The sequence below is a fragment of the Bombina bombina genome, chromosome 7, assembly GCF_027579735.1.
Source record: "Bombina bombina isolate aBomBom1 chromosome 7, aBomBom1.pri, whole genome shotgun sequence".
NCBI lineage: Eukaryota > Metazoa > Chordata > Amphibia > Anura > Bombinatoridae > Bombina > Bombina bombina.
Genome location: NC_069505.1, coordinates 488,498,114 through 488,511,894, shown reverse-complemented (window position 1 = coordinate 488,511,894; position 13,781 = coordinate 488,498,114). Strand labels below are relative to the sequence as shown.

Below are 13,781 nucleotides of genomic sequence, written 5' to 3'. Positions count from 1 at the left end.
TTTTAGTAAAACATTTGTTATTTATATAATCTACAGTTGGATTCAACTTCTATACAAACTTATCTTTTCCTTCTAGGAACTAAAAGACTCTACTAATTCTGTACTACATCTGACACTGAGAGGATACTCCAAAAAGAATCTAAAACAAAGTTATCAAAAAACATGTAAAAACACAAGGGACGAGACACTATATGGTACGAATGAACAGAAGAGATCCATAAGTAACAGCAAAAGTGAGAATATTACATTTATCACCACTTTTAACAACAAATGGCAGGACCTGAGAGCATTTTTCAGAAATATTGGGAAGTGCTGTGTACAGACCCAACTGTCAAAGAGATTGTAGGGCAAGGACCCGTAATGACCCCTAGAAGATCACAAAATCTAAGGGACAAATTGGTCCATAGCCACTTTAGGCAAACACAACAGAAAGGTACTTGGCTTGCAAACTATAAACAGAAAAATGGAAATTTCCCATGTGGGAGACTACATATATGTAAAAACATGCAAAAAGGAGACACAGTCCTGGATTCACACAACAACAAACACAAGATAAAGGGACATATAACATGCCGCAGCAAAGAGGTAGTATATATTATTTCTTGATCATGCCCAGTTTCCTATATAAGGAAAAACTATAGGGAATTAAGAGAAAGAGTAAAGGAACACATAAGAGACAAAAAAAAATAAAAATCTTAAGGACAGTAATGTAGCAAGACACTTTTTCAGTTGTCACGAGAGCTCTGCCTCTTCAATAAAAGTAAGGGGTCTTGAACTAATAGATTTACAAAGTAGGGGAGGAGACCTAGACAAACTATTATTACAATCAGAGTGCAAGTGGATCTACAATATGGATACCCTTAGACCAACTGGTCTAAATGAAGAGATAAATTATGCGCCCTTTTTTAAAACTTAGACTATACTTACCCTAACCGGGATATGCTATTACTACAATGAATATTCATATTTGTGAACTAAACATAACAATATTTGTCCCTAGTTTGCAGTTTTGTAACAAACTGTGTTCATTTCGACATAAATGTCAAATATTTCATGAATTTCAGATAAACCTCTTCCTGAGTAGTGGTATACATATGATTTAAATCTGTAAAATACGTATGAATGTTTTCCCAATATTACCCTCATACTTTACATTTAGGAATGCTTAATTATTTATTGCACAGTAATGAATTTACCTTCAAATAAAAACTACAAGAAGTAGTCTAAAGAATGGTACAATTGCATAGAATATAAGTAATTATGACTAACAAATATTTTTCTAATAATTGTAATTTACCACCTTAAAGGGACACTGTACCCAAAATTTTTCTTTCATGATTCAGATTGAGCATGAAATTTTAAGCAACTTTCTAATTTACTCCTATTATCAAATTTTCTTCATTCTCTTGGTATCTTTATTTGAAATGCAAGAATGTTAGTTTAGATGCCGGCCCATTTTTGGTGAACAACCTGGGTTGTCCTTGCTGATTGGTGGATAAATTCATCCACCAATAAAAAGTGCTGTCCAGAGTATTGAAACCAAAAAAAAAGCTTAGATGCCTTCTTTTTCAAATAATGATAGCAAGAGAACGAAGAAAAATTGATAATAGGAGTAAATTAGAAAGTTGCTTAAAATTGCTGTTCTATCTGAATTACAAAAGAAAAAATTTGGGTTCAGTGTCCCTTTAAATTACCAGATCATAGTAATAGACAGACAGAAGGGAGGAACCCTTCTACCCGGAACTCCAGGCATCAGGGTTTAAATTCCCGGAAGGGGAAATCATCAGTAGCACTGATACGCTGTGAAGAAGCCGCACTGAAACTTCCTAGCGACGAAACACGTGTTGCATGGTTTACATGACTCGGCGTGGGCCACACGAGTAAAACAAAGTCTTTTAACAACCCCTTTGGTCATTGGGACGGTAATGCAGTTTGGTATGCAGGATGATACAGATATGGGGTCCGGATGAATAAGGAGTGACGAAGCAGTCATCAGCAGCTTGGCGATACACAGAGCATCTGGAGGTGGTGAGATTTAGAGGGGTCCCTTAGGCGAGAGTATATCTCTCAGTAGGAGTACCCCTATGGCTGGAATCTTTGATATGCAATAACTTTGCCACTAACACTGCCTGTTTTACTACCGCTTTTTTGCTGGAATGCAACTCTGCTCTAATTGACTGCTTTGCTTGCTATTAATCTGCATGAATTGGATGCTTTCTTGCAACTGACACTTCTTATTGCTATATATTAGCTGACCCTGAGCAATACCAACGCAAAATACTTATTGGGGCTATATAATTGCCATCAAACAATTTCCTGCTTAATACGATCTGAACTGCTTTCCCTGGAAGCCTATGTTATACATGCCGATATCGAGTATAAGTGCTACACCAGTAGTGTGAATCTATAGACTTAATTCTAATATCTGTCTAACATTGATTCTCCTATTATTGTGCAATATGATGTATTTCCTATGTCATTTAATGGGCGTTTTTTGACTGTACGATCATAGGGCTACAGTCTTAAAGTGATATTGCCTATATTTTATACTCTAGCCACATAGACGTCTATTTATCTGGGGTCCCACAATTACTATGGCCATAGGTGTTTTATTAATATATTTAAGGTGTGTTATATATATTTTACAATTTTTCATAGATTAGTAATTAATAAAGATGTGTATTTTTTCTACTTTATGCATTCCTTATTTTTGACTTATGTGGATTTAGACCACCTAATACATGCTAAATTTCTATAGACTATATACTTCCCTCTTTTCATAGGAAGTGCTGGTTAGGACATCCTCATATATCTATTTTCCAGACTCTTTTTCTTTTTCTATAATTTTCGTTCTTTTTGACTATTTATTTTAATTATTGACGCCCCCTGAGCATCTTGGGATACATAAACTTTCAGCTATAGAACAAATGTGTAACTGTACTTTGTTATTTATTTTAATTATTGACGCCCCCTGAGCATCTTGGGATACATAAACTTTCAGCTATAGAACAAATGTGTAACTGTACTTTGTTATGTATTTTTGAAGTGTTTTGTGCAACGTTTTTGTTTCAGAAAACAGTTAACCACAGTTCGGACATTGCGATTTCGCTGCACTTGTAATATCAGCAGAATGAAAATGAATCGCGAAAACGCGATTGCGCTCGCCCAAAATCGTTTGCGCCTAACTTGTAATCTAGCCCAAAATCTTTGGGAGCTTTGTTTGAGCAGTATATTGCAATATATGTGTCTCTCCTTTACAACCAGAACTCTGCATAGCTAAACAGTTCTCAAGCTAAAATTTGCCTTTCTAAAATTCTTTGAGGGACATAACAGTACCAACGAGTCTGCTTAGGTAATTTTGCCAGAGCGGAGAGCTTTAGATTATGGGCCCTAAATAAGAATTACAAATCCCCAATGAATAACCCGCAAGCCTAATTAGACATGTAATAAAAAATTATCTAGTTTTAATCATAGAAACTGATCCCTCAAAACTGACAAACCATAAATCAATAAATCACAGAGATTAATGCTAAGTAACAGAGATCGAGCCCCAGGGTAAAATGGTTGCAGAAGAAAATAGATGCATGCAAACAATAATAATGAACTTTGAAACAATATTTCCCTCTATGCATGAGTGCTCCCATGACCCTCCATCTCTCACTAGGACTCACTGATAGTAGCTTTGATGCACTTGGCCTCTTTTTTGGGTTTTTGGTTAGAGCGACCTTGATAAAGTTGTGAAAAGCTGGTGACCTGAGAGTAAACAGGAGAAGTATTAAGTGAACTTGCATTACCCTTATATACATTTAAACAAACACATAACTGAATATACACATTACAAACAAACACATATATGCATACACATATAAGCAGAAAACTAGAAATTATCACCAAAATGTAAGCAATATCTATATTTTGGCCCATACCCTGGGTAATACTTTCCAGTGACACCCACTCTCCCAAGGGGCATGGACAGAACTGCCCATTCCTCTAGCTACTTGTACAAAGGTAGCTCAGAAGCACAACACCATCCCCTTTCTAGTGATGCCCAGCTTAAAATAGGAACAATGCAAAAGGGAGCAAGCCTGGTATTACCCAGGTTATGGGCCAAGATGTAGACTGCTTATATTTTGGTGATAATTTCTAGGTATCTTGGCCCTCCTGGTAATACCAGTGAGAAAAGTAAATAGGAGTACAAAGAAAGAAAGGGTGGGAAATAACATCAAGGACTAAATACTGCAAAAGTAAATGTTTAATTAGACAAAACTGAAGACAGAATCTTCCGACCAATTTTAGCAGAAGCTGACTGTCGGATGTCAAGTTTATAGTGAGAAACAAATAATAAGACTTCCAAACTGCAACGTGACAAATCTCATGTGGCATCCATCTCAAGAGCCCAGGAAGTCACAACTGCCCTAGTATAATGTGCCTATAGCCCATCCATCCCATCCTTTCTGTCTGTAAGCTCTAGAGATTGTCTGCATGATAGAACCTGAAATGGTAGATCTTGAAGAAGCTTGGTCTTGACAAGGAGTTCTTTTGAGATATATATACATAGACATCTGACTAGATCAAATTGAGATTATGGTTTCCCTTGAGAGGTTTACTTTCCTGGAAAAAAAGGAAGGAAGCACAATATCCCATCCTTATTAAAATTGGAAACCAGTTTAGAAAGAAATTTGGTGAAAATTTGGTGAAAAACAATAAAAGGTTATTTGACCAAGTTGGCTTGTTATTCAGAAACACGCCTTGCTGATGTGATAGCCACAAGAAAGATAATCTTCAATGTAAAAAAACAAAAGGAAACCGCACGTAATAGTTCAAATGGAGAATTCAGTAGGGCATCCAAAACCAAAGGAAGATCTCAAGATGGCACTGATGAACTGACTGAAGGATGCATATGTGCAAAAGCTTGAAAAAAACTGACTCATTAAAGGCTCCTGAGCCCATTTGATCACAGAAATAGTAGATATTGTAGAAATTTGCACCCTAAGGGTTCTTATACTAAGACCCTGAAGAAAGCCATCATGGAGAAAATCAAGCAGATGTGAAAGCTAAAAAGATGCTGTAGAGATGTTATGTAGAGTCATCCAAGAGGAAAAGGTGTCCCAAAATGTATAATAGGTATTACAACTTGAATCTTTCCGGGCCTATAAAAGGTTCTCAATCACAGGAGCCAAAAACAGAATTTATGCTTGCCTGATAAATGTCTTTCTTTCCGGGCATGGAGAGTCCACAACGTCATTCCAATTACTAGTGGGATATTTAACTCCTGGCCAGCAGGAGGAGGCAACGAGCACCCCAGCAAAGCTGTTAAGTGTAACTTCCCTTACCCATAGTCATTCAGCTGAAGGAAAATGGAAAAAGAAGAAACACAAGGGCATAGAGCTGACTGAGGTTTACTCAAAAAAACTGCTGAATTATAATTAAAAAGAGGTAAGCATAAGGACACGGAGAACAAGGCAGGAGGACCTAAACAGAAGGCACCACCGCTTGAAGAACTTTTCTCCCAAAAAAGCCCTCAGCCGAGGCAAAAGTATCAAATTTGTAGAATTTGGAAAAAGTATGCAAAGAGGACCATGTTGCCGCTTTGCAAATCTGTTCCACAGAAGCTTCATTTTTGAAAGCCCAAGATGAGGAGACAGCCCTAGTGGAATGAGCCGTAATTCTCTCAGGAGGCTGCTGTCCAGCTGCCTCATAAGCAAAACTAACGATACTTCTTAACCAGAGGGAAAGGGTAGTAGAAGTGGCCTTCTGACCCTTACGCTTTCCAGGGAAAACAACAAACAGGGCAGAAGATTGCTGAAAATCTTTAGTAGTTTGAAGTTAAAATTTAAGAGCACGCACAACATCCAAGTTATGCAAAAGACGTTCCTTATGAGAAGGAGGATTAGGACAAAAGAAGGAAAAACAATTTTCTGATTAATATTTTGATCTGACACCACCTAAGGGAGAAACTCCAATTTAGTACGAAGGACCGACTTATCTGCATGAAAAATAAGGTATGGCGAATCACACTGCAGAGCTAAAAGCTCAGAAACTCTGCAAGCAGAAGAAATAGCAAGGAGAAACAAAACCTTTCAAGATAACAATTTTATATCAACAACATGCATCTGCTCAAACGGAGCCTGCTGAAAAACTTTAAGAACTAGGTTAAGTCTCCAAGGAGGAGCAACAGGTTTAAATACAGGCCTGATTCTGACCAGGGCCTGAACAAATATATTGAACATCTGGTAAATCTACCAAACGTTTGTGCAAAGAATAGACAGTGCAGAAATCTGACCCTTCAGAGTACTGACTGACAAACCTTTCTCCAGGCCATCCTGAAGAAAAGATAAAATTCGGGGAATCCTCACCCGACTCCAGGAGAAACCCTTAGCTTTGCACCAAAAAAGGTATTTACACCATACCTTATGGTAAATCCTGCGAGTAACAAGTTTACGGGCCTGAAGCATAGTATCAATGAACGCTTCCGAAAAACCAGGACTAGGTGTTCAATCTCCAAGCATCAGCTTCAGAGAATCTAGATTTGGATGGAGGAATGGACCCTGATATAGAAGGTCCTTCCTCAGAGGTAACCTCCAAGGTGGAAGGGATGACATCTTCACCAGATCCGCGAACCAGATCCTGCGAGGCCAGGCAGGAGCTATTACAATCACAGATGCTCTCTCCTGCTTGATACGAGCAATGACTGGAGAACAAATGGAGGAAACAGGTATGCTAGACTGAAAACCCAAGGAATCGTCAGAGCATCTATCAGAGCGGCCTGAGGATCTCTTGGCCTTGATCTGTACTTTGGAAGCTTGGCGTTTTGATGAGACGCCATCAGATCCAACTCTGGAACCCCCCACCTGAGAGTTATCCTTGAGAACACTTCCGGATGGAGAGCCCACTCCCTGGGATGAAAAATCTGTCTGCTCAGAAAATCCGCCTCCCAATTGTCCACTCCTGGAATGTGGATGGCAGATAGGAGACAAATGTGAGCTTCCGCCCATTGCAGAATGTGAGTCACCTCCTTCATGGCCAAGGAACTCAAAGTTCCTAACTGGTGGTTGATGTAAGCCACTGAGGTGATGTTGTCCGACTGGAATCTGATAAACTGAACTAAAGAAAATTGAGGCCAAGCTGTCAAGGCATTTAATATTGCTCTCAACTCCAAGATGTTTATGGGAAGAGATTCTTCCAGAGACCACAGACAGCTCCCGGCGTCCGTGGTCACAATCACCCAGAAAGCTCTCAGGAAGCAAGTGCCCTGAGACAGATGTTCCTATGAAATCTTGTTAGGGGGTCCAGATTTATCCTCTGCGATAAATCTAAATGGTCTCTGTTCCATTGACTGAGCATACAAAGCAGCAGCGGTCGCAGATGGAACCAAGAAAAAGGAATGATGTCCATAGAAGCCACCATCAGACCAATCACATTTATGTATTGAGCCACTGATAGACGAATAGCAGACTGGAGAGAAAGGCAAAAAGCAAGATGTTTGGACTTTCTGACATCCATCAGGAAAATCTTCATGGACAGGGAATCTATGATTGTATTTAGGAAAAACACTCTTGTAGTTGGAACTAGAGAACTCTTTTCCAGATTCAATTTCCACCTATGGGAACGTAGAAAAGACAACAACATCTCTGTATGAGATTTTGATAGTTGAAAAGATGACACCTGAACCAAGATGTCGTCTAGATAAGGCGCCACAGCAATTCCCTGGGATCTGATCACTACCAAAAGATCTCCCAGAACCTTTGTGAATATTTTGGGAGCTGTGGCAAGACCAAACGGAAGTGCAACAAACTGGAAATGCTTGTCCAGAAAAGCAAACCTTAGAAACTGGTGATGATCCCTGTGAATGGGAACATGTAAATACATGTCCTTCAGGTCTATAATCATCATGAACTGACCTTCATGAACCAATGGAAGAATAGAAACCCTGAGGAATTTGTTGAGACACTTTAGGTCTAGGATGGGACGGAAAGTTCCTTCCTTTTTGTTAACCACAAACAGATTTGAATAGAATCCTTGACCTTATTCCTCTAAAAAAACTGGTACAATAACTCTCAGGGAGGATAGGTCTTCTACGCAATTTAATAAGGCCTCCCTCTTTGCCTGGTTTGAGGATAGTCTTGACAGGAGAAATCTGCCCCTTGAAGGGCAAGATTTGAATCCTATTTTGTAACCCTGGGATACTATGTCCATCTGGGACATCACGTATCCAAGCCTGTCGAAAAAAAGAAAGCCTGCTTCCCAATTGATCCAAAATCGGATTGGGGCGGACACTTCATGCTGATTTAAAGTCAGCGGAAGGCTTCTTGTTTTGCTTCCCTTATTCCAAGGCTGGCTGGATTTCCAAGAGGACTTGGATTGGCCTGGTTTGGAAGAAGAGGAAGAAGACTTCTGTCCTTTAAATTTGCGAAAGGAATGAAATCTAGAAGTCTGTCGACCCTTAGGTCTATTCTTCTTGTCCTGAGGTAGGAAAGATCCCTTTCCACCCGTAATCTTTGAAATGAATTCCGCCAGACCAGGCCCAAATAGGGTTTTACCCTTATAAGGTAAAGTCAAAAGCTTGGCCTTTGAAGATACATCAGCCGACCAAGATTTTAACCACAGAGCTCTACGAGCTAGGACAGTGAAGCTAGACATCTTAGCTCCCAGTCTAATTACCTGCATGTTGGCTTTGAAGATAAAGGTATTGGCTAATTTAAGAGCCTTGATCCTATCCTGGATCTCCTCAATCGTAGTCTCCTCTGATATCAGATAAGACAGGGCATTGCACCAATAAGATGCTGCACCCACAACCGTAGCAATACTTGCCGCAGGTTGCCACTGTAGTCCTTGATGGATGTACATCTTCTTTAAGTAAGCCTCTAGCTTCTTATTCATGGGAACCTTAAAGGGACATTAAACACTTTGAAATGGTAATATAAAATGATAAATTGTATATATAAAACAGCTCTGCAATATACTTTCATTATTTATTTTGTCCTCTTTGCCTGTAATTCCATTCTGAAATTGTGAGCTTTTCAGTTACTGTTAGAAATGGAAGTGCAGAACACTGTTAAATCCAGCACAACCATTGACTGCACACTCTAGTGACCTATTTATAACTGTCTCTAATTGGCCACAGCAGAGAAGGTAACACAAGTTACAACATGGCAGCTCCCAGTGTTTTATAAACACTAAAACTTTACACTTATTTTGTCACTTTTTAAACAACTAATGAAACTTTAAAAAATACATCTACATGTTACTCATGGACTAATCTTTTCTTTGAATGTATCATTCTATCTAGCATGTATTTAGTGTTCTTTTAGCTAGAGTAGAGATAGCTCCTTCTACCTTAGGCACAGTGCGCCATGTGTCACAAATGGAGCCAGCAACAGGAAACATATTTTTAAAAACAGGGGAAGGGGAAAAAGGAACCCCTGGCTTATCCCATTCCTGAGCTATAATTCCCGAACATCTTGTCTGGAACAGGAAAAACAACCTCAGAAGAGGGAGAATCATAAACTCTGTTAAGTTTAGAAGAATTTTTATGGCTGACAGCAACCGAAGGTTCAGAGGCATTCAAAGTAGCTATAACCTCTTTCAGTAGTAACCAGAGATGTTCAAGCTTAAATCTGAAATTAACGTCTTCAGATTCACAAGATTTCCCCCCATATAATCAGAGTCTGAGATTTCACCTTCAGAAGCTACTGAAGCATCTTCCTCATCAGACATCTGAAAGGTTGACCAACACTGATTTAGAGGGGTCAGAAACCTTACTAGCAGAAATATTTCTAGATTTCCTCTAACGCTTACCCGAAGAAGAGAAAGCAGATAAAGCTGCAGACACCGCAGTGGTTATCTGAGCAGCAAAATCTCCTGGCAAATATACACACCCAGGAGGTTGAGAGGAACCACAGGGCACTGCATGTGAAACCATTAAGGCTTGGGACGTTTGAGGAGAAAGCTGTGGCATATCCTGAACAGCATAATCCTGAGAGACAATTGGAAGGGAGAAGGGAGTAATTTATCTTTGAATTTTAGAGTCTTAGCGAAGCATTAGGAACAAAATTGCATAGGCAAAACAATTTGGGCCTCTAAACATAATGAACATTTATCCAGAGAAACAGAGTCTTGGTCTGTGTCCATAGTTGAAAAGTTCCCAATAATAATTGAGGAAATAAAAATAACCGGTATGTCACTTTAAGACAAAGTAACCATTATGTCACTTTAAGACAGGAGAATCCAATAAAGCATATAATGCAGAAAAATATCTATCTATTTCAGATTATATATATAAAAAAATCCCTAACACCTCTTTACCTCAGCAAGCTGAGGAGTCTTACCACACTGGACCGGAGTTGTACTGGTAAATGCAGGGAGACACTGCCTTTCACTCCGCTCAGAATAAGGAAGAGTGACCAGACCTCAGAAAAGAAACTGCGCCACGCATTTCTGTCTCTCAGATAAAGTACAAAAATAACCGGTATGCATTGGAACCCGTTGTTATAGTCAAAATAACACTGGAAGTCAAATAAAGGTCCTAGACTCTCCTTGTGATCCCTTAAATAATACCCTTCAGCCAGTCTCTCTATGAAAGGGGAAACATTAACCCTTAAGTTCCACACACTTCAGTGCCTGCCAAACTGCCCCACTGATAACCCCTTAAGGAGATTACATGTCCCAGATGATGATCCACAAGAGGAACTACCTCCAAAGTGCTGTCCTTCAGTACCTAGAAGCCAAAGGCACTTACCTGTGGATCCAGCTGCAAGGCAGGAACAGCTTCTTAGTTGTGATAGACACTCCACTCTCTATCAGGGACCTAAAGAAAAAGACAAAACAGAGTAACCAACCCTGGCTTTTTATGAAGGGGTAGCAATAATGTTAGAAATAAAGCAAAGACAACCTTGCCACTTTCTAACTGCCAATAGCCACCATTACTTTTACTAAAGAGATTGACATGGACACAGCATACCCCCTAATACTTGCTTGCAGGGAAAAGTACCCATAAAAGGATTAAATATCTTCAGACACCATCTTCGCACATCTTCCATTGACAAAGGCAAAGAGAATGACTGGGGATTATGGGTAAGGGAAGTTACACTTACCAGCTTTGCTGGGGTGCTCTTTGCCTCCTCCTGCTGGCCAGGAGTTGAATATCCCACTAGTAATTGGAACAATGTTGTGGACTCTCTATGCCATAGGGAAGAAATATTAATTTGCTTACGTCTGGAGACCTCAACAACCATTCCGTTAGTCTGAAATGTTGTGGACTTCGATGAACTACTATACCTTGGCTCAACATGTCCCAAGAGACGGGAAGATGCCATGGAGGAACAACTGCTAATCTATGAACCAGTGGAAACCATGGTCTGTGAGGCCAGAAAGGAAGGATCACAAAGGTAGCTGACTTCCTTAGGATCCTCTTTAGAAGGAATAAGAGGAATTGGAGGAAATATGTGTGTGAGATTGAATGGCCACTTCTAAAGAAGAGCATCCACTTCTAAAGCCTGAGGTGTTGGACAGAAGCTGAAGAATCTTGGAAAACTGGTAATTCACAGCAAACACCATCAGATCAATTTCTGGAAGCCCCATCTGCTGACAATCATCTGAAATAACTGTATGCTGAGCTGCCATTCCATCGGTGAAACTTGCTTTCTGCTTAAGAATCTGCTTTGACATTTTCTACTTCTGGAACATGAACTGCAGCAAGAAGCTGAACACAAGGCTTAGCCCAATTGAAGATTTGTGAAACTTCTCTTAAGGGAGACAGACTTTTTGTTCCTCCCTGTAAGCAGTAGTTGTCCTGTTGTCCGACAAAATCTACACAGCCTTTCCCATCAGATGCTTTTGGAAGACAAGAAAGAACTGAAGGACTTCCCTGATATTCAACACATTTTAGGGAAGAGTCTTGTTTGCTTAATATCCCCTGTGCAAACTTACCTTGGCACAGAGCTCCCCAACCGAATTTGCTGGCATCTTTTTGAACAAGATTCTAAAGTCCAAGAAATTCCCACAGCACCATGGAATGTATCAAATTTTTATTGGAACATATAGGTCCAGGCCATTACAAGCAACGTTTTGGGTTAAATCACTCTTAATCATGCTATAACAATTAATGACAATCTCTATTTAATCCATACAGTGCCACCTAGTGGCTAACTATATATATATAAAATTAAAATCAATTTATAAGTATAATCAGAGACAGATTAATATATCTCCTGATTCCCTAGACAAAATATTTTATCACTTAGAACACAATTCATTAAAGATGGAAAGACAATTTAAAAAAAAAAAAGGAAAAATATTTTTCCCTATTTAACCCATTGGGAACCATTGCATCCAACTTACAGATCCAAAACAATTCTTTTTGCTTTAACATAACTTCCCGATCTCCTTCCCTTCTTGGTTTCTTCACACTATCTATAACTTGCCAACTTTCTAGAAAGTGTGCAGAAATAGGGATGTCCCTATTCCCACATCTGATGTTTGACCTATGTTCATTAATTCTCTCCACACCCTCCTTGTCGTTTCACCAATGTAAATGTTTGAACATGGACATTTAATTAGGTAAACTAAATGAGATGTTTTAAAAGTATAGTAATCCTTAAAGGGACACTGAGCCCACATTTTTTCTTTAATGATTCAGATAGAGCATGCAATTTTAAGCAACTTTCCAATTTACTCCTATTATCAATTTTTCTTCGTTCTCTTGCTATCTTTGTTTGAACAACAAAGAAGACAGCCACCAGGTAGAAGGCAGGTAAAAATCGAGTTTTAATGGTGCAAAACAAGTACAAAAACGTGAATTGAACACATGCAAGTGCAACAAATTTTTCTCTTACGAGTTTCGTGTGTGCAAACACAATTCGTCAGAGAGATATGTGTATGTGTTGACAGGTGAAGAATATATAGGGATAATGATTGATGCTGATTAACCCTTGTGTGGCTTGTTTAAAAGTGACTGTTACGTTACTGTGCATATTCTGTCAACTCTTGTTGTTTAAATATATTGGCTATGTGACCTAATTATGTGAGTAAATTAATACATGGAGTGCTAAATTTAGAAAAAATGCATATATACATAGAAAATATGTATCAATCTATCTTCTAAAAATCTGACTAGTTTAGAGACCTCTGTTCTATCAAAAGGACTTAACTTTGTTCCCACTTTGTTCCCACAAATCATTTCAACATGTTTGACACCATTTTAGATATTAATAGATTTGTGCGCAAAATTACTTTGCGTAGGCATTTTTATTCTGCTCAGGATAAAGATATGTCGCCAACTACTGATATGAGTGAAGATACAGTTAGCACTGATTACACTGAAATAGATAAGATGCATTTCACAGATTGGTGCAGTGTATATGACCTTCAAACACTTGAACAAGAAAATCACATAACTAAAATAGGGCTGCCAGACACAAAAGGGATTTCACTTAAACATATTAAGAACAAAAGTTCCTTTTATCCAACACAAATGAGACCTAAAGTCCTAGACATTTTTCAAAAGACCATTGAAAATAAACTCAGAGTTCTAGATGAAAACAATAGAGATACAACTAAATCTAAATACAGACCAAAATCAAACCTTACATATGCAGAGAAGGAAGCATTGAAGTCTTTAACTAAAGATGAGGAATTAATCATTAGACAGTCAGACAAGGGCGGCAATGTGGTCGTGCTAAATAGAAAAGACTATTTAGCTGAAGCTACTAGACAGTTAACTGACACAAATGTATATGTAAAATTAAAGGAGAATCCAACTAAAAAATTTAAAGAACAACTGA

The 13,781-nt window shown here is 38.8% G+C and overlaps 1 protein-coding gene across 2 annotated transcripts in view; it reads right to left on the bottom strand.

The window, feature by feature from the left end:
- The window catches only part of MAP4K1 (mitogen-activated protein kinase kinase kinase kinase 1), a 290,702-nt gene that overhangs the window by 84,585 nt on the left and 192,336 nt on the right, over positions 1–13,781 (bottom strand). For both annotated transcript variants that reach the window (XM_053721618.1, XM_053721619.1), the window contains exon 11: positions 3,672–3,753. In XM_053721618.1, coding sequence (XP_053577593.1) covers positions 3,672–3,753 — 82 coding nt within the window. The remainder of the gene's footprint in view (positions 1–3,671; positions 3,754–13,781) is intronic.